This window comes from Melitaea cinxia, chromosome Z, assembly GCF_905220565.1.
Source record: "Melitaea cinxia chromosome Z, ilMelCinx1.1, whole genome shotgun sequence".
Taxonomy (NCBI): Eukaryota; Metazoa; Arthropoda; class Insecta; order Lepidoptera; family Nymphalidae; genus Melitaea; species Melitaea cinxia.
The window spans coordinates 18,401,050-18,427,982 of NC_059424.1; the positions used below are offsets into that span (position 1 = coordinate 18,401,050).

At 34.0% G+C, this 26,933-nt stretch overlaps 1 protein-coding gene across 1 annotated transcript in view; it reads left to right on the forward strand.

Annotated features, from left to right (window-relative positions):
* Positions 1 to 11,843: 11,843 nt before the first annotated feature.
* The window catches only part of LOC123668895 (glutamate receptor 1-like), a 194,637-nt gene continuing 179,547 nt past the window's right edge, over positions 11,844 to 26,933 (forward strand). The window contains exon 1 of the mRNA XM_045602587.1: positions 11,844 to 11,931. Within this exon, the coding sequence (XP_045458543.1) occupies positions 11,844 to 11,931 (88 nt within the window). The remainder of the gene's footprint in view (positions 11,932 to 26,933) is intronic.

A 26,933-nucleotide genomic window follows, 5' to 3' on the forward strand; every position in this document is an offset into this window, starting at 1 on the left:
CTATACAAATAAATAAAATTGGGGTGTCTGTTTGTAATATTAAAATAACCGCTTCTTACTAAATGCACATGGATGTATACACGGTACATATACCAAAATCATATTTTTTTACAATTTTTATTTGTCTGTCTGTCTGTTCGTCTATATGTTTGTTCCGGCTCATCTCTGAAACAGCTGGACCTATTTTGATGTGAATTTCACTGGCAGATAGCTGATGTAGTAAGGAGTAACTAAGGCTACTTTTATTTTAGAAATTTATTTATTTTATAGCTCTGCAAAATGGACAAAAACTTTTTTGTTTAATTCCACGCCAATGAAGTCGCGGGTACAGCTAGTTTTTTTTTTTTTATATAATGACAGCATAGCAATTTAAATGGCACAATGGCTATTGTTATACAATCTCTTGGTAGGCATGTCGATTTTGATTTTTTTTTTAAATAGTGTTAGTTAGAGAAATATAGTAAGTGGGCAACGTGCTGATAATACTTTATCTATATAAATATAAATAAATATATACACAATACACACACGGTCGTCTGTTTCTAAAGTAAGCAACTTAATGCTTGTGTTATAGGTAACAAGGGACTGGTATAGCTATAGTTTTTTTAGATAAATATACTTATAAGTAATACACATATAAATATATATGTATATATTACACACAGACTTGAAGTGGGAATCGAACACTCGTCACTATAAACTGCGCCAACGCGCAAGTCAATCTAAGTCTTGATTAATCAATAGTAAGACGAGACTATACTACACTGAACGTTACCAGACGTTGGTGAATTTTGCTATACGGCTTCATTACTATTGTTTCTATAGAATCGCATCATGTGCCGGAGACTTTGTATAGGGATGGGAGACTCCTCGTTTCGATTACGATTATGTTACATAGACTGTGGTTCTATGACATTGAGTCTAAGGCTAGTATTCAGACTTCAGTTGATACGCTTTTTAATTCTCTCCCTCTCTCTCTGCATATCCATTCATCACATCAGCCTTTCGCAGTCCACTACTGGACATGGCCTCCACAAATTCACGCCAAAAATGGCGTGAACTCATGTGCTTTGCCCATAGTCATCACGCTGGGCAGGTGGGTTGGTGACCGCAGGGCTGGCTTTGTCGCACCCAAGACACTGCTGCCTATCTTCGGCCTGTATATTTCAAAGCCAGCAGTTGGATGGTTATCCCGCCATTAGTCGGCTTTTTAAGTTTCAAGGTAGTAGTGGAACTGTGTTATCCCTTAGTCATCTCTTACGACACCCAAGGGAAGAGCGGGGGTGGCTATATTCTTTAATGCCATAACCACACAGCATATCCATTCGCTTCAGCCTGTAATATCCCACTACTGGGCATAGGCCTCTTTCCCCATGTTGGAGAAGGATCAGAGCTTAATCCACCACGCTGCTCTAATGTGGGTTGGCGGATATATTCCCTACAATGAGTAACGATTGCTATCAGGTGTACATGATAACAACCGGGACCGACAGCTTAACTTTATTTGAATAGAGGATGTATCGTTCTAGTTTGTAATATACCACCTAGACCACGGTAAACACCTGTATGGCCAATACAAATGTTTGTCATGTGCGGGGATCGAACCCACAACTGCCAGCGCAACAGGTACAATCCACGGCTGTGACCGCTTCGCCAACGCGGCGTCCCATATCCATTACACGAGTGAAATTTTTCCGTGGTACTTTGTCAGCACTGAACCTTACCAGACGTTGGTGAATTTTGCTAAGGCAAAGGGTCAAAGTTATTCGCTGCCTAAGTGCTCATCTCTTATAGAGGATTATATCCTGAATCTTGAATTGTTTAAGAATACTTTTTTTTAAATGACTGTTAGTATTATTGGAACGCAACTATTTTTAGTTTGTTATTTTGACATAGGTGGCGCGACGCTATCGTCTTTCTTTTTCCTATTTAATCTATAAGTCTGATTAATGCTTCCCCGCTCATTGTAAAACCACTAGGTGATTTTAATTATTACTTTTATTACCATCCACGCAAACAATCTACAATAACTTGCCATCTTATGCATAAAAACTTTACAGCAATAATTTTTTATCATCATAAAATAATATGTATTTGTATTTGATAATAGCACTAACACTTTGGTTACTCCTATTGACCACAATAAGCAATCTGGGTATACATCTAATCTGATCATCATTAAATCGTTAAACTATCAGATATCGCCTTTTTCACGAACTTTGCGTAAGGTGCGGTCAAAAGCTTAAGTCCATATTAAAAAAAAAACAACACCAAAATTATGGATACATTAGATAGATTATTGGCCGCAACTATCTAAAACCTATCCCGATACCAAATTTTATTATTAGTAATACGATATCACGCGACAAATTAATATTACTTAAATATAGTGTATTTACTATGACAAGCTTCAAATATTTAGGGTAGCGAATTTTTTTTTTTCGTATTTAACAATCCGAAGAATTACATTTAGATTTTAACTAGCTGTGCCCGCGAATTCGTTCGCGTGGAATTTAACAATAGAGTTGGTGTTCAGTTCGCTGTGTTATAAAATAAATAAATTTCTAGAATAACAGCCTAAGTTACTCCTTACTATATAAGATATCTGCCAACGAAAGTCCCGTTAAAATTGGTCCAGCCGTTTCAGAGATTAGCCGGAACAAACAGACAGACAAAAATTGTAAAAAAAATATCTTGGTATATGTACAGTATATACACCCCTATGCATTTGGTAAGAACCGGTTATTTTAATATTACAAAAACAGACACTCCAATTTTATTTATTTGTATAGATACCAAGAATGCCTTGAAAATTGTGTATTTTATTGTTCATCTGAACTTTACCATGGTTCTATTCATAGGCATACAAAAGAAACTTAATATTGTAGACACAATGTTGTCTAGTCACTAATGTTATACGTATATAATGTTACGTTTTGAACGTTGACACTCTATAAATGGAACTAAATATTCTTTTTTTTTTTTACTTATTTGACGTCCACGCGCTCTTAATCGATTGTGCCTTTTATAAATTTAGTTGTAGGCTTATTAATCCACATGACGTTTTTGTTTGATTTAACGAGATATTTACAGTTCTCTGACAGCCTAGCCAAGTTAGATAATATTTTAATTACAAACTTATATTCAAGGATCACGGTTTTTTTTCACGATGACATCGGGTACATCGCTTTTGGCTCGATGTTTCGACGAGTTTCGAGTTCATTTGTCGTGATCGCGAGTTAACTGAAGTATCGCTCGTCCTACAGCAACTAGTATGCGACTTTTTCTTCCTAAAACCGACTAAATAACTTCCTTTGTTACTGTATTTACAACATACCTAATATTTCTGTAAAGTAAATAAATATGTTTGCTATTATAACATTATATTTAATTACAGTCCAAATTAAAAATAATTTCTTTTTTCGAAACATTCGAATTATGTTATAAGAAATCTAAAAGAAATTGACGATCTACACATTTACGATCTTGGAGCTCGAGTCTCCCCATGGGATGTTTTCCAAAAGGTAGACATATTAACAATTGCGTCGCAGTATATTTATAACAATATTATGTGTATTTACCAGAATATTCATTGTTTAGAAATAAAAAATAATAATCGAGAAGAAATAACAAAATTGTAACTCCAAGTTTCCGGCTGCTCAAAGTAAACGTCTCCTTTCTGGGTTATGGTATTCGCATGTATAATAAAATCCCACCAACAATTTTGGAATTGTCTCAACATAAATTTAAAGATTTTATTTTAAAAAAATATAATAGATAAAGCTTATTATTCGGTGTAGGATTAGATTAGGGAGTTGATAAAGATGTGTGGACTTAGTGACGGTGTATTTTATGCAACATGTTACTAATTTTGTACTAAAACACAGTTAATATATTACTAGCATCTGGGTGCGACTTCGTGCGCTTGAAACAGAGGCGCGCGCAATGCTTGATCATTATTTTGCTGCGATGTTATTTAAAAACTGCGATACCTCCTGAGATACTCATTGAAATCGAATGATGTGAAAGGCTATTTTGTTTTAAATTAAATACTTGTGATGAATAACGTATTTATTTAGACAAGGATTAATATCATGTTTATAAAAACATCTTCGCAAATAATGCATTATTATAGAACACAAATTTAACATTCCACCAAATTTAATAAGACTTGTTACATACATCATAATGTAAGCGCGATGTAAAAGATAGTGATCGTCATCTATTAAGAAATCTTAGAACTAAATTTATGTTTAAGTTATACACGCATAATAATGTATTGTCCTTAGAATAAAAAAAAAAAGTAAAGTACTAACAGTATAACATAACATAGTTATTTTACGATAATTTACATCATGGATGATGACCTGGATGCTCTTTGACTATTTGACCATAGAGCCAACGACATGGGGGGAGACCGTCTTTCTTAATTAAAACAATATCCCCGATTTTAGGCTGTTTTGTCTGGGTCGACCATCGGTACCTATGAAAAAACTGGTTCAAATATTCCCTAGACCATTTGCGCCAAAATTCTTGACTCATACGTTGAGTATACTGCCATCGCCTAAAAGAGCTTATATTGGATGTCTCATAATTATGATTTGGGGCGTTAATTAGAGGTTCACCTACTAAAAAATGTCCCGGTGTTAAGATATGCACATTTTCCTGATCTGCATCTAATCTCGATAGCGGTCTTGAGTTAAGACATACTTCTATCTGTGCCAAAACCGTTGACATTTCCTCATAAGTTAAAGTGGAGGTGCTGATAATACGTTTCAGATGCATTTTAGCTGATTTTATTCCAGCCTCCCATAAACCACCAAAATTGGGAGCATGTGGCGGTATAAAATGCCAAGTTGTATTATTATTTGCCAACATCTTTGCAATCTCGGGCAGTATACCTGCCTTTTCATTAAAAAAATAACTTCATGATCTCCGCTGAAGCCCCAACTAAATTTGTCGTGTTATCGCTCCAAACGTCTTCACAGCGCCCTCTTCTGGCCACGAATCGCTTAAATGCCTGAAGAAATCCTTAGAAGAAGAAAACTTACTGCCTCAAGGTGTACATATTTTGTACACATTCAAGAAACAAACAAATGTACCCTTTGTACGACTTATGTCCACGACCTCTTGCTGTGCGCATTTATATAGGACCTGTGAAATCAACTCCACTGCATAAAAATGGACGTGCCGGGGTAACTCTTACAGAGGGTAACTGGCCCATTAATTGGTTTTGAGTGTATCCGATGTTCTTAACACAAACCACACATTTTCTTACATAAGCCTTTACTAACCTTTTGACTCTTAATATAAAATATTTGTTTAGAATGTAGTTTATGATCAGTTGCAGACCTCCATGTAAAGTTTGTGTATGTGCATCAGCAATAATTAATTGACTCAATTTTGATTTATTAGCCGTCACTATAGGATATTTCCTACTCTGTTCCAAATCCGAGTTATCTAATCTTCCCCCAACTCTATATATTTTTATTTCATCTAACATAGGATTTAAAAATTTTAACATACTGTTCTTTCTAATACTTTCGCCCCCTTTTATGCTTGTTATCTCTTCACCGAAATATTTCCTTTGATCCTTACGAATACATACTTCTAGTGCATTTTTTAACTCTTCAGTTTTCAAATAACCTCTGTATCTTTCTATTTTAAGTTTTTTCATTTGTAAGAATCGCCTACAGTATGCCACCACTCATACCATTCTTTTTAAAGACGAGAATTTGTCCCAAATTTCTTACTCTTCCTTTATAAAATGAATAGATGATAGATTGATAGCTTCTAAATTGGTCTATATTCCTATTGGTTTTTCATATTTAATGTTTTTATCTAATAGAAAACTTGGACCATTCAACCACAGATCCTTATCGATTAATTCTGAAGGGGTTATTCCCCGTGGTGCTCAATCCGCAGGGTTGTTATCAGTGCTAATATGTGTTCAGGAAAGTTAATATTTCTGAAACCCTATTGGCTACAAATATCTTCCACCGATTAGGCAAGCTGTTCAACCACACCAACACGATAGTAGAGTCGGTCCAGGCATGCAGCTTACTAACTTCTATCTTCATGACTTTAGCTACATCTAGCACCAACCGTGTCAATTCAACAGCATTACAAAGTTAATTGATTAACTACTAACTAACCACACAACCCACTAACCAACACACTAACCTAACCTAACCTCGGAATCGAAACTTGTTTTATGGGAGCTACTTTAGATTTCACTGCAATTAAAGCCACATGCACGTTACCATCAGAATCAATCCTTCTTATATAGACAACTACCTCGTATGCCATTTTAGTGGCATCACAACACTCATGTAATTCTGTTTGGATATCACCTAAACTAGTTCCTAGCCATCTCGGTATCCGAAAATCATGCAGTTTACAAAGTTCTTCTCGGAACTGACACCACTCTTTAAGTAGTTCTTCAGGTGCTTCGTCATCCCAGGCAACTATGATACACTGTGCTATCCAACCAAGTGGATCGAACAAACGTGATATATCAGCGACAATTTTCCTTTTAGTAATAGGTGACTGTTGCTCTAAAAGATCTACTTTGTATCGAAAGTTATCAGTTATTCTTTTCCATGTTAGCCCAAGAATTTTTATTACTTAATACATTTTAATATTTCTCTCTTTTTTCGTTACTTGTCTTAGTTCATCATTACTCTTCTCGCCCTTTCATATAATTTCCATCAGTTCTTCATTGCTGCTTGCACACTTCTGCAATTCAAATCCACCTTCTTTTAACAATCCTTTCATCTGCTTATAAATTTCTATTCTTTCAGTTACTGTTTCATATCCACACATCAAATCGTCCATATAGAAATTCGAGCGAACCTTTTCAGCAGCCAATGAATACCTTCGTCTATTGCTGTGAGCCGACGCTGTACCAAATGTGACTCGAAGAAGCTTATAGTCTTTGACTTCTTGACTATCAGCATCAATCAATAACAACCTTTGGAAATCGGTATCTTCCTCATGAACCTGAATTTGACGATAAATTTTAATAATGTCTGCAGTCAAACAAATTCTAGACAACCTCCATTGTATAACTAAATATCGCAAATCTGATTGTATTGAAGGTCCAACAAGAAGTTCATCATTTAGTGCCACTCCATTTGTGCCTGCTTGAGAAGCATTGAAAACAATTCTCAGTTTGGTCCTTTTCTCGTCGTCACAAATTACCGGATGGTGAGCTAAATAGAGTGAACTTTCCCTTTTACTGTCCGTTTTTTCAATTTGAACCATATGGTTCATCTGTAAATACTCATCAATCGCTGCTTTATAATTAGCTTGTAGTTGTTAACCCTTTTAGTCTTTTCTCTGCTATTGATCTAGATTCTCCCTTTATACACATAGGATTATCTGTTTTAAAAGGTAATCTTACAACGTATCTTCCAATTTCATCCCTACTTGTAGTTTCAATGAAATGTGTTTCACATTTTTTCTCCTCCTCTGTATAACTTTCTTCTTTCGTTAGGCCTATTCCATTTTCTATTTCACAAAACCTCTTAAAATTTCATCTCCCTCTTACAGTTGACAATGTAATGCCACTACACCCGTATAAATATTTGATGCAAAGCCCCTGACAAAATAACTAACCAACCTAAGCTCGTAGATTGAGCTACTACTGAACCGCAAGGCTCTTTGCACACCTTCGTGGATAATTTGACTATACAATTCTGCACCTAATAACATATCTATTCGATTAGCCCGATTGTATTTAGGATCTGCCAATTCGATTCCTTCAAATTCTGGAAACTCCAGTTTATCCACTTTCCTCCCTGGAAGAAAAGGTGTAATGGATTTCAGAACATAAGCTTGTACTGTGAATACTGAATTGGAATCAAACCTAGATTTAATATTCAAAGTAACCATTGCTTTGGACATTATCTCCCTATTCCCCCCCTACTCCTGTAATATGACCTCGAATATGTGTCCGTCTTAATTTTAGATCATTGACTGTAGCTTCACTCACAAAATTACCTTAAGAGCCCTGATCCAGTTAAACTCTCAATACATGATTTTGTCCATTCTTCGACACAGCGCCGTTGCTTACAATACTTGTTTCTTTTTAACCGACTTCAAAAAAAGGAGGAGGTTACTCAATTCGACCGTATATATATATATATATTTTTTTTTTTTATTTATGTTCGGAGATAACTTCTTCGTTTATGAACCGATTTTGATAATTCTTTTTTTTGTTGGAAAGGAGATATTCATAGTTTGGTACCATGATAAGGAAACCAGGATCTGATGATGGGATCCCAGAGAAATTGAGGAAAACTTTCAAAAATCGTAAAGATGACTAGTAAATTTAATCATGTTTTCATTAAGTACTATAAAGCACTACTATTTAATAAAGGTCTGGAGTCGATCTGATGATGAAAAAGAAAGATAGTCGAGGGAACTCTTCAAAAATTTATAGCAATTACCTTCTTTTTGAACTTAATTCGTTTCTATTGATGAGAACTTTTGCACCTGTGTGAGTTATAAGTGCTATTACAGTCTGATGATGGAGACAAAAGTTAGTCGAGGGAACTCTTTAACGATTTATAGCAATTACCTGCTGTTTGAACTTAATTCGTTTCTGTTGATGAGAACTTTGCATGTATATGAGTTATAAGTGCCATTTCAGTCTGATGATGGAGACGAAAGATAGTCGAGGGTACTCTTCAACGACTTATAGCAATTACCTGCTGTTTGAACTTAGTTCGTTTCTATTGATGAGAACTTTGCATATATATGAGTTATAAGTGTCATTTCAGTCTGATGATGGAGACGAAAGATAGTCGACGGTACTCTTCAACGACTTATAGCAAATACCTGCTGTTTGAACTTATTTCGTTTCTATTGATGAGAACTTTGCACCTATATGAGTTACAAGTGCCATTAAAGTCTGATGATGGAGACGAAAGATAGTCGAGCGAACTTTTCAACGATTTATAGCAATTACCTGCTGTGTGATCATCTGTGTCGCAGGACCAGGTTTGATGATGGAGCTCATAAACACTCGAGAGAATTTCTCAACAATTTACAGCAGTTACCTTTTGCTGTTTGACGACCGCTTTGATATAATGGTGCATGTACCGTGTCGGCGGCGCCTAAACACCGACGGTCGCGGGTTCTATTCCAGCTCGGAGTGGATATTTATGTTTGTATAAATATTTATTTTTGGTCTAGTTGTTAATCCTTGTGGTTCTCCCAACCTAGCCTCGGAGAACACGCTAGGCTATCAGTCCCGGTTGTTATTACGTACACCTGATAGCGAAATTTACTCATAGTATGTCGACGCGTTAGCGTAGCGGTCACAGCACCGGCTGTTGCGCTGGCGTTAGTGGGTTCAATCCCCGCGCACGACAGACATTTGTATTGGCCATATAGATATTTGTCATGATCTGGGTGTTTGTGCTTGTGTATTTTGTATGTTTCCATCACCCATCACTAAAAATTGTAAAATAAAATAATTTTTAACAAAAAAAAAACCGACTTCAAAAAGGAAACTAAAAAGTGAAAAAAAAATTTACTTAGTCCAAAGTAATTCGTATTTTGATTTAGTTAATCAGAAATGATTAAATAAATATTTTATAATTTTGAAGTTGGTCTGGTTTAACAGTACGCTTGTGTCAAACGCTCTTTGGCGATTTTTTTAAATTATTTCTGGTTTTTACCATTTTTTAACCGACTTCCAAAAAAGGAGGAGGTTCTCAATTCGACTGTATTTTTTTTTAATGTATGTTACATCAGAACTTTTGACCGTGTGGACCGATTTCTACAAAATTTTTTTTTAGTCGAAAGGTGGTTTGTGGTCCCATTTAAATTTATTTGAGATCTAACAACTACTTTTCGAGTTATATCTAATAATGCGTTTTTACTTGACGCTTTTTTCGTCAACCTACGTTGTATTATACCGCATAACTTTCTACTGGATTTACCGATTTTGATAATTCTTTTTTTGTTGGAAAGGGGACATCCCTAGTTTAGTACCATGATAATGAAACCAGGATCTGATGATGGGATCCTAGAGAAATCGAAGGAAACTCTCGAAAATCCGCAATAACTTTTTACTGGGCGTACCGATTTTGATAATTCTTCTTTTATTGGAAAGAAGATATCCCTAGTTTAGTACCATGATAAGGAAACCAGGATCTGATGATGGGATCCCAGAGAAATCGAGAGAAACTCTTGAAAATCCGCAATAACTTTTTACTGGATGTACCGATTTTAATAATTTTTAATTTAATCGAAAGCTGATGTTTGTCATGTGGTCACCTATAAATTTTATTGAGATCTGATAACTACTTTTTGAGTAATCTTTGATAACGCGTAGTTACTTAACTATTTTTTCGTCGATCTACGTTGTATTTACTCGTCGATGTAATTGAAGTCGGTTTTTTTTGTTTGTGAGCAAACACAATTATTCGTAATAATCAAGCTGTAAATTCATTTCAGACCCCATAATGAACTTTAAACTATACAACAATAAAAAAAATAATACACACGAATTGAGAACCTCCTCCTTTCTTGGAAGTCGGTTAAAAGTAAACAAAATTGAAACAATTAATTTGACTAATAGATAAATTGATTAATTTAGTAAAAAAAAGAATATGTGCTATTACAAAAATAGCAAAGTAAAGATAGGGCAAACTATAATATAATTAATGTAATTACAATTTTACATTAAGTAAACAACAAAAGATTTTAAAAATTTGCTAAATTTTTCGAAGTTATATTTAATGAAAAATTTTCTGTGTTTAAAACTTAGCAACTCTGACAAAAAATTGGGCATAGGTTCCCCGTACCATAAGATTTATCTTAAAATCTAACTAAGTTAAAACTAATTATAACTAAATTATTCTAAGTCCGAAATATCTTCAAAATTTCTTAAGTCACTGCACTATTTATTGTTAAACGTCTAAGTTTCTTTAATAAATAAGATTCAAATTTCTTTAACTTTATTAAAATGAAAAATTGTTCAAACACTCACTGTTGTCATCTCGCCCACTCACTTGTGCCGTCAACCTTCTGTCTTGCATCAGACTGATCCTTGATCCTGACAGTTGCTTCTCACCAGCTCTGTCTTGAAGTCCAAAGCTGGATTCACCATCAAACTTGGACCCCTGCTGCAGTAGCTTCCACTCCTGAAGCTGAGCTGCTCCTCTTCCAGGTATTACCTTCACCTTAATCCTCCAAAATCGCGTCACCGCTAGCACGACTTTCCAGAACGGGGGTGAGGGTTCCCACGTATTCAGCTCGAAATCCACATATAACACGTTGACAGGGTAAAACGAGGGATGCAAAAAGGGTTGTAAATAAATAAATAAAAAAACCTTGTGCACCAACGGTATATTTTAAGGGTTTACAAATTTAGCATTCCACCAAATTTAATAAGACTTGTTACATACATATATATACATAATGTAAGCGCGATGTAAATTTTAAAGTTTAATAGATTTACACTTATTACCAAAGTTTTAAAAACTAAGATAAGCAACTCGTGTTTACCAATCACCGTTGATAAAGTAATATATTATTCCATATATGAAACTAAAGAGTTAAGATTAAAGTAAAGCCGTTTATTTCCAACGCGCGGGAGAGAGTAAGCGGGACTCCGTCCCCCGCGCTGCACGATCCGCCCGCCCCGCCTAGCCATCAGTCGCCCCTAAGTCACAGGTTTGTACGCAGCATCCCATTTCAACAATTTCAACTGAATGTTTCGTAAGCACGATAAATAACCTAGTTTTAGGTTATCTAGCATGTGATAATAGCGGTACAAACCTGTTATTTTGAGGATGTCAGTGAACAATTCGACATTAAAGTGGAAAATGAGTGTTTTTCACGCTTTCGGTTTATTATTTTGCCTGGTTGGGGTGTTGTCGGCGCAGTCATTTCCCGTCGAAAAGATCGCTGTTGGTAAGTTTTGGAACACGTGCTATGTAATAATTTATTGTTTATTGTTTTTTATATATTTATTTTTTTTTCATTAATTTATATTATTTTATTATGGTTGTGGTTAATTATTGTTGCTCCTTATATATTTTTTTGGTTTTCTTAAGAGTTTTTCCTTTTTATTGTTCGCAGTGTTTTGTTTCTTTCTTGCTCGCACCCAATGTCTTTGCGGTTGGACAGCGATATCGATTTTCTCTTTCTTTCTCGCTGTATCCCTTCCACTCAACGTCAAGTGAGATGGCTTTGAGTGCGCGTTTCAAAATATTTGCAATATCTCTTTTCTATTGTGTGCCCTTTTATATACATAAGTTTATCTTTGGTTCTTTTATTAATAAATTAGTTTCTTTAACCAAATATTCTTTTTTATTTTCGGTTTTGTCTGTTTAATTTGTTTAGTCATATATTTTATTGGTATATTTATATACATATGCGTTTGTGTATATTGGTATTACATGACTAATAATAAATTTATCGTTTAACCATACCAGTCCCGCGGCTTTACAGACGTCGTACGTACGTCGTTGTGGATCTAACCAGGTTTTTCTCCATCCATAAAAGATTTATATAGAACTCGAGATAATTTTATCAATATGAATAAATACAGTAATATTTTTATCTGATACTCATTTTATAAAATAGAAATAAATTTTTATATTTTTATTTTTATTTAGTTTTGTAGTTACAAATCTCTACAACTTATTAACTAATTTTAAAAATTATTTCTGTAGAAACTAACATTGTTTCTAATTGTCACAGGCCTTAATATACTTAAACAGTAATTTGTTAGGACGCACATTTAACAAAATATGGGATGACCAACATTGACGTGTCTTACGGCGTCAATGAGCGAAAAAAAATATTGACGCCCAGCGAACAGGGCTCTGGTCAGCTAATAGGCACTATTAAAATACACGTGCTTATATAGCACAGTTACGTATATTCTTGTAGGTTCAAGCAGTACGCTGTAGAGTACGTATAGATGTCAGTCCCGTTGTTATCATAGACATCCAGTATCGATCGTTACTCATGGTAGAGAAATTATACGATTACCCGCAATGGGATAGCGTGGCGGGTTGAGTGAATAAGTTCCAACTATTTTATATTGAGTACAGAGGCTTTTGTCCGGCAGTGGGATGCTTATAAGGCCATATAATTATCATGATCTTTATATTTTTTCTGTAATTAATCACGTAAAATAAAAAGAAAGGCATATTTTTATTTAGTGAATAATTACAATGACTTATCTAATTAAATTAAGAATTTAAATATAGCAAGAACATAGTTTAAAATTGACAACTGACACCAACTCTTCAAATATATCTCTGTGTCTCCGCACCGAGAATTGGATACAAATTGAAAATTAAAATAATTTAAAATATTACTACATCTTAATATATATATATATATAACGCGTCCGTTGTTTGTTCGCGATGGACTACTAAGCTACTTAACCGATTTTAATCAAATTTGAACTCCGTGTGCAGTTCCAACTTAAAAGGTAAGCTATGTTTTATTTTGATATATGTAATTATTAAGAAAAAATAAAATAAAAAATAAAGCGATACGAAGTCCACCAGGTCAGCTTGTAGGTTATAAACCTAAAAACAAGTCAAATTTATAGAACATAAAAAGCAGTGTCCTTTCTCTTCCAATATAATAATATGTAATATCAAGAGATTCTAAAAAATAAAATGGAATTTAAAAACGTAGAGGTATTTTTTCGTTTCGTCCGAAACGTCAATTTTCTTGATCGAGAATATTTTTTTTGACGTGACCACGTCTAATTAACCCGGCGCAAATGACGTGAAAATAATTACGAGGACGATGAGGCCAGGCCATATTGACCCGAATTGTATCCATAATTTTTCAAGGAAGTTAGCAATTCACCTTAATTTTAATGACTGTTTATTAAACAGAGTTTTTTAATTAGCTAGTACAATAAAAATAATAAAAATAAGTTCTAGAAATTCACTTTTTAATTAACACGTGCAAAATCAACTTTGAAAACATAACATGTTTATATTTTGAATTTTCGGTAAGTTATTCGTAGCAACAATAGGATTCAATAGTCTTATGTACTAATAGAGAGTTCACATAAGCTTTATAATATAAAAATAAAAACAGATCAGTCTTCTGCGTCATCAATCAGGCCCACGGAACTGCTGCAATCATCTCAGTATGGAATCAAACCGCCTGTGCAAATGTAAATGTGTCACGCATGACAATTGTGAGGCGTTTTGTTATCCTTTAGGACGGACGTACTTGATATCTCTTACGTGTTCCTGGAACTTTTTGGGGACGCTCTTTACTAGGGTCACCTAGTGAAATACTAATGATTTTTTAAATGCTTGTGAATAAGAGCAAGGCCCAGCTTTTTCAGGAAATATCGTCTTTTATTGCGTGTATCATTCCTTTTGAGCCAATGTATTCATTTTATGCCAGATATATTTAACATTCTCTAGAAAATCGTCAGTGGCTATCGTTTTGCATTTTTGCTTATGTTGTATATAGCACTGAACTAATTAGCTGAAAAGTACATTCGATCTTGCTGGTGCTTTTTGCCACATTGTTTCACCCTTTCCTTAGTAATAAAGATCGACTTTGTACGCAAGATCGATATTAACTGAATCTGACCTCGTATCACTAGTTTCTTGTTTACTTTGAATGTCATTACTGCGTTCAGATAAATTGTCTTTAATACCCACGTCTGAAACACCTTGGGAGTTTTCATTGTTGTTATCAGACTTTTCTAAAAACGCCACAATTCCAGCTGGGTCATTTGTCAATGTCGTTTTCACTAAAAAAAAATTGAAAAAACAAAGTTAATTAACATTAAACACTAAATAAGCAAATAAACGTAAGTCACGAAATTACTACGCCAACGATGACGCCGGGTCATAATGACCCATTTTCACTTGACGCACTTGTATCTTCCAGCGCACGTGGCGTCGCACTGAGTATACCAATGGATCAGGCAGAAGGTTGCCATATCTCCAGCTACACAAGCTTTCGATCCATACAACCAAAGCAAAAATAAAATATATCAGCTTAAAATTGCTTCGGGTCAGTATTACCCAGCGTCATTGACGCCGGGTTAATCGATGAAAGCCGGCTGCATGCACGAAAAAGGTTGAGTAATTGGCCCGTTACGCTCATTGTACAACTGCGCCGCATCTATCTCTCTTCCACTCGATTGGCCTATGCGTCCGAGGAGATGTTTTGTTATGACGTCGTCACGTTAAATTATCGTCCGTAAACCAACTTTACAGACAACCGATTTTTTTTTATATAATGATTTTTTATATGATAGACTGACCGGTTAAGTTAACCGTTTTACCTACAACACTCAGTAAGCCAAAAAATCGACCCGTGTTATTTTTAAGTGTGCTTAATTTTATCAAACATTATTACATAACCAGATAACTTCATGAATTAATTAAGGTTTACAAAAATCAGTAATTCTAAGTATTGCACTCAGCTCCGATCCATCTCCTACACAAAAAGAGGCCATTATTCTAGGAGTGGGATGTTACAAGCTGAATTAATTAATAAACCAACCAAAAGATTATATAAACATATGCAGACACCTACATGAACACACATTCACCTTTACATGTCATGCACACACCTCTAACTACAATGGATAGGATTGAACGTAGCCGTTTACTTTTTTTTTACTCTTTTAACATAATGCCTAGTAATGTATTTCATAATAATTAATTTGTTCATATCAGTGTGATCCTATTTTGGCCATATTCATACTTTATATTGTAACATACTGTTGTATTATATAACGCTGTTGGATTGCCTGATAAAATAAATAAATTAATTAAATTTCACTACCGGCTAACATCTCTTGTCGATAAAAACGTTACAATAAAATAAAAACAGTACCGTAAGTAAGTTCTCAACTTAGCGCTTTCGAACAATCAAAGAGAGCAACAAATGCTTGAACTTCCTTTCAACATTGAAAACGCGTCGTTTTGACATCGGTCAGCTTTCTTGGCATTTTATAATTTCTGTTGCGCTATCATAAATCATTGAGTTTCTTGTTTTTAATGTTTTATACACATTTTTGTACATGTATTAAGAAACGTGTAATTACTTCAGTTTTTATAGTATTTTTCATTAACTTAAGTATTACACATTGTGTTTAGTATTATTCTAAATTCTGTAAATATAATTTTTTACGTAACAATATTTAAAAAAGTAAAAAGATAAATAATGATTCACAATTGCTTTTGAAATCTACTTAAATAGAGAAATTTATCTTTAATATCACGTACAGACGGATGATATCCATATGAAAGTAATGATTCAGATTTTAATAATGGTGTTTGCTTGTAAACGAAAAAAAAAACTTAGTTCAATTACATCGACAAGTACAACAACGTTGTTCGACAAAAAAATAGTAAAATATATCGTGTTATCAAAGATTATTAAATAATTGTGTTTGCTCGCAAACGAAAAAAAAACCGACTTCAATTACATCGACAAGTAATACAACGTAGATCGACGAAAAAATAGTCAAGCAACTATGCGTTATCAAAGATTACTCAAAAAGTAGTTATCAGATCTCGATAAAATTTATATGTGACCACATGATAAACACCAGCTTTCGATTAAATTAAAAATTATCAAAATCGGTACACCCAGTAGAAAGTTATTACAGATTTTCGAGAGTTTCCCTCGATTTCTCTGGGATCCCATCATCAGATCCTGGTTTCCTTATCACGGTACTAAACTAAGAATATCCCCTTTCCAACAAAAAAAGAATTATCAAAATCGGTACACCCAGTAGAAAGTTATGCGGTATAATACAACGTAGGTCGACGAAAAAAGCGTCAAGTAAAAACGCATTATTAGATATAACTCAAAAAGTAGTTGTTAGATCTCAAATAAATTTAAATGGGACCAATTGGCACACATCACCTTTCGATTAAAACAAAATTTGTCGAAATCGGTCTACGCGGGCAAAAGTTCTGATGTAACATACATAAAAAAAAATACAGTCGAATTGAGAACCTCCTCCTTTTTTGGAAGTCGGTTAATAAGTAGTCATCAATTCTCGACCAAATTTAAGTGGTACCACAAAACAAGCATCAGCTTTAAATTAAAATAAGAATGATCAAAATCAACACGCCCTGTAAAAAGTTATATACTATAATAAAATTTAGATCGACTAAACATAGACTAGTAAAATAAATAATAATTTTTATTACTCATTATTAGAATTTCGAAAATTACTTGTCAGAGCTCAATTTAAATGGGACATGACACAGACTACCTTTCGATTTAAAAAAAATCAACGTAATTGGTCCACCCAGTCAAAAATGATGAGGTAATATACATTAAAAAATACAGTCGAATGGAGAACCTAATCCTTTTTTGGAAGTCGGTTAATTACTTACATAAACTCAAAGTTAAAGTAAAGCTACGTGTTTTTAGTAATAATTCTTGTTTTAAGCTTTACGAAACGTAGTGTTTCAATGGCAAACATACATCATTGATATCAATATTATTTTATTTTAATTCGAATAAAGTATGAACAGATTTTAACACGTCTACGTAAGCCTTTGTTAAAACATTTTGTTTATTAATTTTAACATTCAGCGTTACGTCAGAATATCCTTTGATGTGGTGACATTTTCGATTACTACTCCGATTTTTATTAATCATTTGACAAACGACGCTTTTATTCTTTTATTGAACATAATTTATTTCAATTTTATTTTAACATGATTTAAATTTTATTCGAAGTTCAATTGAGTTACTAACCGATTAAATAAACAGGCTCAAAGTGAAACATGAATTCTGAACTCTGACTTCATTTAATTAAATTGACGTAAAAGTTAATAGCTGTTTATTCATTGACTTTGTAAGCGAATATCATAATTATGTAAATATCAGAATGAAAGTGGTAGTAGTAAAATAGTTTCTACTCTCCCGATATTATAGAGAAAGGATAGATTTGCGTAATAATTTATTTTAAATTTATTTTGCCTAATAATTATTTCCACTTGGTGAACTTTAGTTCTGCAACATTCTGTACTTCCACTGCTGAGTCAAACTTTTACTATACAGTAAAGGTGAAGAGCTTAAGTCATTATGATTTACACACACGAACAGTATACGACCTTTTCGTCTCAGAATTTGTGCTGAAGTCATCAACTTTTTTATAACGTTTACTGTCACATAGCATCATAGTTACTTCGCTGTCGTATAAACTTTAGGTCTTATTTTACACTTTATTTTATGCTAGATTATGTATTCAATTTTTATAGTTAAGATACTTAAAATCGTGAATAAACTACATTAAATATAAACTTTTGTTAAATGTAACCTTTCACCGGCTTTAGGTTGAATTTTCAAAAATCCTTTTATAGCGCTCGCCTACATCAAGAAGCAGTATTCAAATTTTCACGGCACGTCAGTCATTTGGATCCACCTTTTATACCTTCAGATAACATCTATCTCTAATTTACTAACATTCGCTTTGCTTCAAGGAAAATTTCTTCAACGATAAATCCGGTGGAGTTGTTTGTGTCCCTTTCAAAACATCTTTAAACGCCATTCTATATATAAAAGTTTTACGTCGGATTATGAATGTTTTTCAATGGTTGACGTAGGTAAAAGTTCATCATTTTATTATCTTTATCTCCTTAAATCTGTGTTATATATGGACGCAAATACGTATTTCAGTAGAAAAGTTCTTTAAACTTTCTTGTGTCGATATGAGTTCTGAGACATGAGAAGGTTCAACAGGAGAACAACGTATCTAATGTTATTTCTTTTTCAAGTCTATTTAGTACTTCTATTTTGTGTTGAAAATACAGAAGAACAAAATGTACTGCAAAATATACCTAGGCATTAATTTCAGCACATTTCGCATTATTTTCAACCGTATTTAAATATTACTTTAGAAATAAAATCAGATTTAAAACAGACTAAGTGTACATATTACAAGAACCTTGTAAATTGGAGTTAGGTATATCTTTCAGAACAATTTTGGTATAATAATTCAATAATTTGTTCGTGGAATCACCTGAAACAGTGGCAATTGTAACATATTGTATATTTTAATCAAATAAGTTCCCCATATAAATAATATTTTTTTTAACGTCTCTAGTTCGATGATGAAATATTAATCTTTGTGAAGGAATTTAATTAACAATAAATCAAGTTTACTGCTAATAATATTTGGGACGAAACAATTTTGATTTAATCGATAAATTATTCAGATAGATGTACTGAATACGTAGTCGTAAATTAAATTGCTAAAGTATTTGAACGTAGCGGAAGGGTGATATAGTTCAACTAACTTATCGAACAGTGCAAATGTCTGTGACTAAAGTTTGACAACTATTCGATATGTCTTATTGACATCTAGATGAAGTTAAATAACATTTAATGCATACTAGACATCAAAGCCTTGATATTAATTTGTATATGACAATTTCTGTTTTTGAAAACTTGGAGTGCGAAGTCTGACTCATTATCAGCTTTATTTAGTGCTAACAAAACTGTTTACATAAAAATATCTGAACTAATTTTAAAAAACTAATTTGATTGTTTTTTTTTTTTGATAACTAATTAGGCTTGAAGGACAATGAAGTGATATTAATACAGATACTAATGTAATATTTAGTTATTCGAAAGGTGTACTTCAGTAATCGCGTAAATCCTTTTTTTTTAATACAACTAATTTGGCGAGCAAGCGGTTGGCATACCTGATGGTAAGTGATTACCGTAGCCTATAGACGCCTGCAAAACCCGAAGCATCACAAGCACTTTACCCACCCCACTACAAAATCTCTCCAGGAGCTCTAGTCACCTTACTCACCACAGGCATTCAAAGCTGTTTGAATGCAGTATTATTTAATATAGTAGTTGTAATCGAATAAAATGGTAGTAAGAATGCTTATAGTATTTATCCGCTTATTTATAATACAGTAATTTAATTACCGTACAACATTATATCGAATTCATATGTAGAATAATATTTGAACCACATAAAGTTTATGAATCCGAGGTTCATAAGTATCCGTTTGCTCGCTTATTATACGTGTGTTTACACCATTCGATTAAAAATATATATTACCAAATACATATTTGTATTGGCCATATAGATCTTTGACGTGGTCTGATCGTTTGTGCTTGTGTATTGTGTGTGTTTCCGGACCCCCGACACAGGAGAAAATCCTACTGGGGGCCGTTGAGTGTGAAGCGTTTATTTATTTTGTCGAGATTCTACTTGTTATACTTTTAAATATGTTTCGCTTATTGTCAGATTATCGTAATTCTGCGTAGAATCTAAAACATTACGACGTCGTATCGTATACATGTTCGGTAAGCCCTAATGTGGTTTTAATCAGGAAAATGGGAAGCAGATTGAACTGACCAGTTACAATATACAGCAAACTTTTAGTTATTGTTACATTTAAGTGTAAAAGATTTGCAAAATGATTGATTGATTAGCTTAATGGCTGTTTTTATGCCTGTGATTCACGGTTGAGCGTTTGCAAGATTGTCGAACTCAATTTTGCAGAGAGCCATATTTTAAATTTAGAATGTGGAGGTGGGCCAAATTCAAATAATAATAAAAGAACGTAGTGTGCGCATTTTAAAACTTCCGTAGAGGAATCGAGTGAAGTCATGATTCTTCTTTTTGTGACATATTGCTATTGCGCGCCGTATTTATGACATCTCTGATGTAATCCATGCAACGATGTCATCCCTTCAATAAAAATTATATTTCAAGTCTTTATCGTTTCACAGTTTAAAAAAAATAACAGAAATCGTTCCCAAGTCCGATCAGGCCGTAGCCCGATAGATAAAAACAGGAATTAGTATTTAATTCCTTCAAATGAAATATATTGTACCGAATCCCTTACATAGTACTTCTATATGCGAACGAGGTACATAAAAGTCTATTGTAAAATGATATACTGAGCGTCACGTCGTCAGTTAAGTGCGATAATTCATTACGGTAAATGAAAATGCTCTTACCGTATTACCGTATTATTTACACTACAATGCACTCCTGGTATATGGATCGCATTATAAAATGGTGTTTATTAAATATTTAATAATTTATCTGACCAGTAAATAAAAAAAAATTACGAAGAACTTTATCCCATCGTTGTCATGTTGTATTTAATTTTCATTTTAAAATTGATTTACTATTCAGTTCAGTTCAGCCTATTGTAGTTCACTGCTGGACAGCTGGCAGAGTTTCCGGTTTTCCGCAATCCTCGTTCAGCCTACGCCGGCAATCTTACATAGATCATCCAACACTGCGTTTGTTAAGACGCGGTCTCCACTCCAGAATACGTCTGCTCCAACGGCCATCGGTCATATGCAAGAAAATCATTCAGACCTACCAGTACAACCATGAAAAGTTACTGGAGGTGGAACTCGAAGAAGCCGAAGCAGCCATTTATAATAACGACACCCGGCAAGTCCTCAAGGGCAACATGTCGGGAAGATATATGGCTGCATACAACATCACGTCAGGCTTCGTGGACGCAGTCGAGGACGAGGGACAGAACGACGAGATTCAGACCTTTCATACGCCGAAAGGGGACCCGTTGGTGGTGGTGGCCAAGTGCACGAGAGTGATGCTGGGTGATAGGGTGCTCGGGATGGCTAAAACCATCATGAGTGACCCGGACGCCGAAGGCGCTTTCGGGGCTTGGAGGCTACCGCAACTGAGATGGACAAACGGGGTACCCGGATGCGGCAAGACAACTCACATAGTCAGGAACTTCGATGAGGACGGCGAAGTCGTAGTCACAACCACGATCGAGGCAGCGAAAGATATTAAAGAGAAGTTGGCGCACCGCTATGGCAATAAGGCCAAAACGAAGGTGCGCACAATGGCGTCCATACTGGCAAATGGTTTTCATGAGGGCGTTAAGATAAGCCGATTAACGATAGACGAAGCCCTTATGAACCATTTCGGAGCCATAGTCATGGCTGCCCGGCTATCGGCAGCAGAAGAGGTGGTCCTCATCGGAGACGTAAACCAGCTGCCGTATATCGACAGGGAAAACCTGTTCGAGATGCGGTACAGCAGACCTTACCTGACAGTAGGTATCTCATGCGAGCTGTCCTGCACGCATCGAAACCCAAAAGACGTTGCTTTCGCCATCAGTGAGGTGTACGACGGGATCTACAGCTCGAGCCCGATCATCCACTCGTTGCGCATGGAAGGATTCACCGACTCACGAATACCAGCAGAACAGGACCGGACCCTGTACCTGGCTTTCACTCAAGAGGAGAAGAAGGCGTTGATAGGTCGGGGATACGGAGCTGGGGAGGGGTCGAGAATCCTGACCATTCATGAGGCGCAGGGACAGACGAGTGAAAACGTCATTGTTATCCAGACGAGGGCGGAGAGGCTTCGAATCCATGATAGTGTCTCGCACGCGGTGGTCGCGGTGACTAGACACACTAACACCTGTGTCTATTACACTGACGACAAGGACGATGCAATTGGCTACTTCGTCAGAAGGGCGGTGGAGGCTAACCGTAGGCAAATTCTCGAGCACAGCCTCAAAATGGCGATCCATAATAGGGATGCGAATGTTATTGAGGATGTGCTCGCGAAACTGGCGGCGGGCGCTATTTTAGAAAAATGAGAGTGGCCGTCGACAATGCGGTAAATTAACAATGTAAGTCACACAATGTAAATTATAAAACATGTAGTGCATTATAAAATAAATGGAGCATGTAGAAAAAAAAAAAAAAAAAAAAAAGAACCATAGTCGTAAGTGATTATTCTAGTTATTGTTATTTAATTTAATTCTAATAATTATTCTAATTATTATTATTATATAATTATATATATCTCTCACGGTCAGTTTTGGACTCACCATCGAAATAGAGAAAATAAGCTTTAGTTCGTAATTCGAATGCAATGTTGAAAATGATACGCCTCAATACTTGAAAATTAAAATTTAAATAAAAAAAGGCATGGGCACCTAAGAGCCTATGGATGTTAAAATTTAAATAAAAAAAAAAAAAAAAAAAAACGGCCATCGGTCTTGCGACAAAGGTGACCAGCCCACTGCCGCTTCAACTAGCTAATTCTGTAAGTTGGGAAAACATGTCACAGGATTTGTGTAAGACAAAATAAGGTTTTATGCTTAAAACATAAAATATATTCAATCTCTTTCCATTCCGCCCCTACTTTCTCTCTGTGTGTGTGTCTCTTTATCTCTCTCCACCTCCCTTCTCTCTTCCCCTCTCTTTATTATACATACATTTTAGCAAACACGACAAGTCATAAGCACCAAACACAATTGCGTATACATGCACAGGAGTATTTCCTTATATTTTGTCAGTTAACATTACGAGTAATCAGGACGTGTCTGCAAATCATTTTGAACATTCGAGAACACTCACATATATAAATACTTCACTCAGCTTACACAAATGCTTAATAAAAGTTAACTCGATATTACTTAATAGTTTTCACATTAATTAAAAACAAAATGTGAGTTAATTAAATATTGAAAATGATCGAATCGTACCTTTAATTTTATTTCCAGGTATTATTTAAATTAAATAAAATGCTGATATATTGTAATTATTTATTAATTACAATATATCAGCTTTTGAATCAATTAACCAAATTAATTTGGTATTCATTATATAAATATTAATCTGTCCTGTCGTGATCCCATCATTACAACAGGTTAACGTAATAGGTTCTTTGTTTGTTGATTTATTTAATTACAGACAATGTATGCTTATTATTTACTTCACGTAATTGATTTTACTCTATTATTACGGATATATATGTATTGATAGTTCCGTTAAATATTTCTATTAAATAAATATTAGTTTAAAAAACTTAAAAAACCCGCTTTTATAAATGAACCAAACTAAAAAGTAGAAAATCTCATCAAATTAATGTATTGTCATCGGTGCTCTATAAGTCAACTAAGTCTAAATGAAATATGAACGCTTGAAGTGGGTCAACATGAATTCCAAAGGAGTCGGTTACAAACATACAAACATACGGGTGAAGCTAATAATAAAAGCGTGTAAAAAAATGTATGCGACAAAATATAGAGAAGATAGAATAGGAATGCGTTAGATTCTGTGTTAAAACGAATGACTAAGATTTAAAGTTTTTTTTTTGCTACTATTTTGATAACTTTGTGTAATTTTTTTCTAAGGGTTTAAATATTTTTCGAAGGCGAGAGTAAAATTTTCTATTTTTATCTGTTTATTCCACATGTTCCCACTTTTAATAAACATCCTATAACTTTTTATCTATTCATTTCAAATTAAGAATAGTATTTTCAAAATATATCTCAAAGATATTGTTTCTGAATAGATTAACTAAAATCATTTTATATTTCATATTATTAATTGCGCTTTAATATTTTGTGAAATATCGAGAAACAGGAATTAACTGAACCTTGAAGGTTGTATAACAAGCTATAACCCAAATTGATTTTCATCGGTCTACCGTCAATTAAAAGTGAACGAGGAGTTTAAAAGCTAATTGACCTCAAATCCTTCAGCGATAATTATCAGATACTTGTACGGGGTAAGTACTGATAGTAATTTATTTATTTATACAGCTTAGCGAAAAAACGCCGCTTTTCAATTTATTTAAATCGTTGATGTTCAATTTGTTTTATATTCTCTAAATCAAATCTAGAATTCTCAAGAACTCGTATTTCTTGCCGTGGAACCTTTTGTTACGCGATATGTCGGTATTCTTCCACTTAATGTAAGCAAGCATTTTAAAAAGAAATTTAAATCAAAAGACAAAGGTACTACTCCCTAACCTGTTTGAATATAAAATCTCCAAACGAAAACGCACGACTTTTCCTTGATAAATTAATATAAACATTCTATTTTAAACGTTTTTTTAAGTAACTTCAAAAAAGGAGATATTCTAAATGTGGTACCGTGATAAGGAAACCAGGATATGATGATGAAATACCAAAGAAATCGAGGGAGACCTTCGAAAACCCGCATAACTTTTTACTGGGTGTACCGACTTTGATGAACAGGAATACAGGCACGAATCTCACGAAATTAATTAGGCAAACCTTTTCGATATTTTTTTAAACTGTTAAATATTAACGTATCTAGTTTGTTCATAAATACAGAAAATTATTGTTTAATATGTCTTTTTTGTCTCTTTAGTACCTATAATTCATTAATGTGCCTTAGCTTGACTCTTTGTAATAAATATATATATAAATATTTATTTATTTAATTACCCTCTTTTTTGTAGTCTGAGTAATTTGAATTATATCTCTTCAAAATACCCCGTAACAGCGGTGCTCAACGGGTTTTAATATTCCCGGTATTTAGTTGTCTTTAGGTGTTGGAAATGGTCTTGTCCATGTTTTTGTGTGTTGTTTTGTGAATTGAAAAACTCTCTACTTTTAAAGCAAATTAAGTTAATATTCGTTGTATATTCATTTATATTGCAGATTTCATTTATTGACAAAATTTAAAATTTATAATAATATAGTTAAAAATTTATAATATTAAATGTTACGAGCGTAGTCGCGGTTTTTGAGTTGTGTGTTAAGTTTTTGCGTTTACCCACTTGTTTCGTGATATGTATGGTATGTGATAAAGTATCAGTATCGTCGTAACTTAATATTTCTGTTTACCCTCTGTAACTGATATTTTTGGTGTTATTTTTAACCAACTTCAAAAAAGGAGGAGATTTTTCGATTCGACATATAGGTATATATATTTTTTATGTATATTCGCGGATAACTTCGTCATTTATGAACCGATTTTGATAATTCTTTTTATGTTGGGAAGGAGATATTGCAAGGGTAGTACCATGATAAAGAAACAAGGCTTTGATGATGAAACAGTCGAAAATTGTAGTGACGACTAGTGTGTTTGTTAAATTTTTTCGTATAATTACTTTGTATAGCAAACACAAATATTATAGAAGAAAGCAAACTGACTGATCCTTTTTTAGTTAAATATATTTTTATTTTTACTTATTTACTTGTATACTTTATATACGAAAAATATTCAATATTTTGTTTCATTTTTAATAATTGTTACTGAATTACAAAATTACTGTCGAAATTCATTTGTAAATTTATGCCATAATTGTGTTTGCAGGCAAACGAAAAAAAACGACTTTAATTACATCGACAAGTAATACAACGTAGGTCGACCAAAAAATAGTCAAGTAAAAACGCATTATTAGATATAACTCGAAAAGTAGTTGTTATATCTCAAATAAATTTAAATGGGACCAAATGACATGCACTACTTTTCGTTTAAAAACATTTTTGTCGAAATCGGTTCACCCAGTCAAAAGTTCTGAAGTAAGTTACGTGAAAGAAAAAAAAAATACAACCGTATTAAGAACCTCCTCCTTTTTTGTCTGTTAAAAACTGAGATGTGTTGTCATCAGTTAATAAATTTTAATTGACTTATTTTCGTTTCTAGAATAGAATTTTATGTGAATTTCATGTTTATCTATGATGCGATGTGACTCCAGAGTCTTTAGATCATTTGTTGAAAACATGGTGTAGCGACATCTATCGCGCAACTTACGAACTACGGAACTATGAACTGACCTACATCGCGATATTAAAGTTATCAGAGCGATTAAACAATATATACAAGAACCCGACAACAACCGTCGGGGCAGTAGCCCACCAGACAACACCCGTCTGGTCGGAGAATCCCCCTTTTTCAGTGGTGGATGAGGAATTTAACACTCTGTCCAACACCCCCCAAATTGGTGACCCTGACATGATCACACTGTTCCTCACATCCCCCAAAGTGGCACTAATATTAACAACATTTTGATAACGATACCATTATTATTTAATTTCCTTACTTAAATGGTTATGGTACTTTCGTTATTAGGTTAAGATATTCAAGTAATAAGTAATTACGTATGATATAAAAGGAAAAAGTTAGTTATGTTACAAAAAAAAACCCTTTTCTTA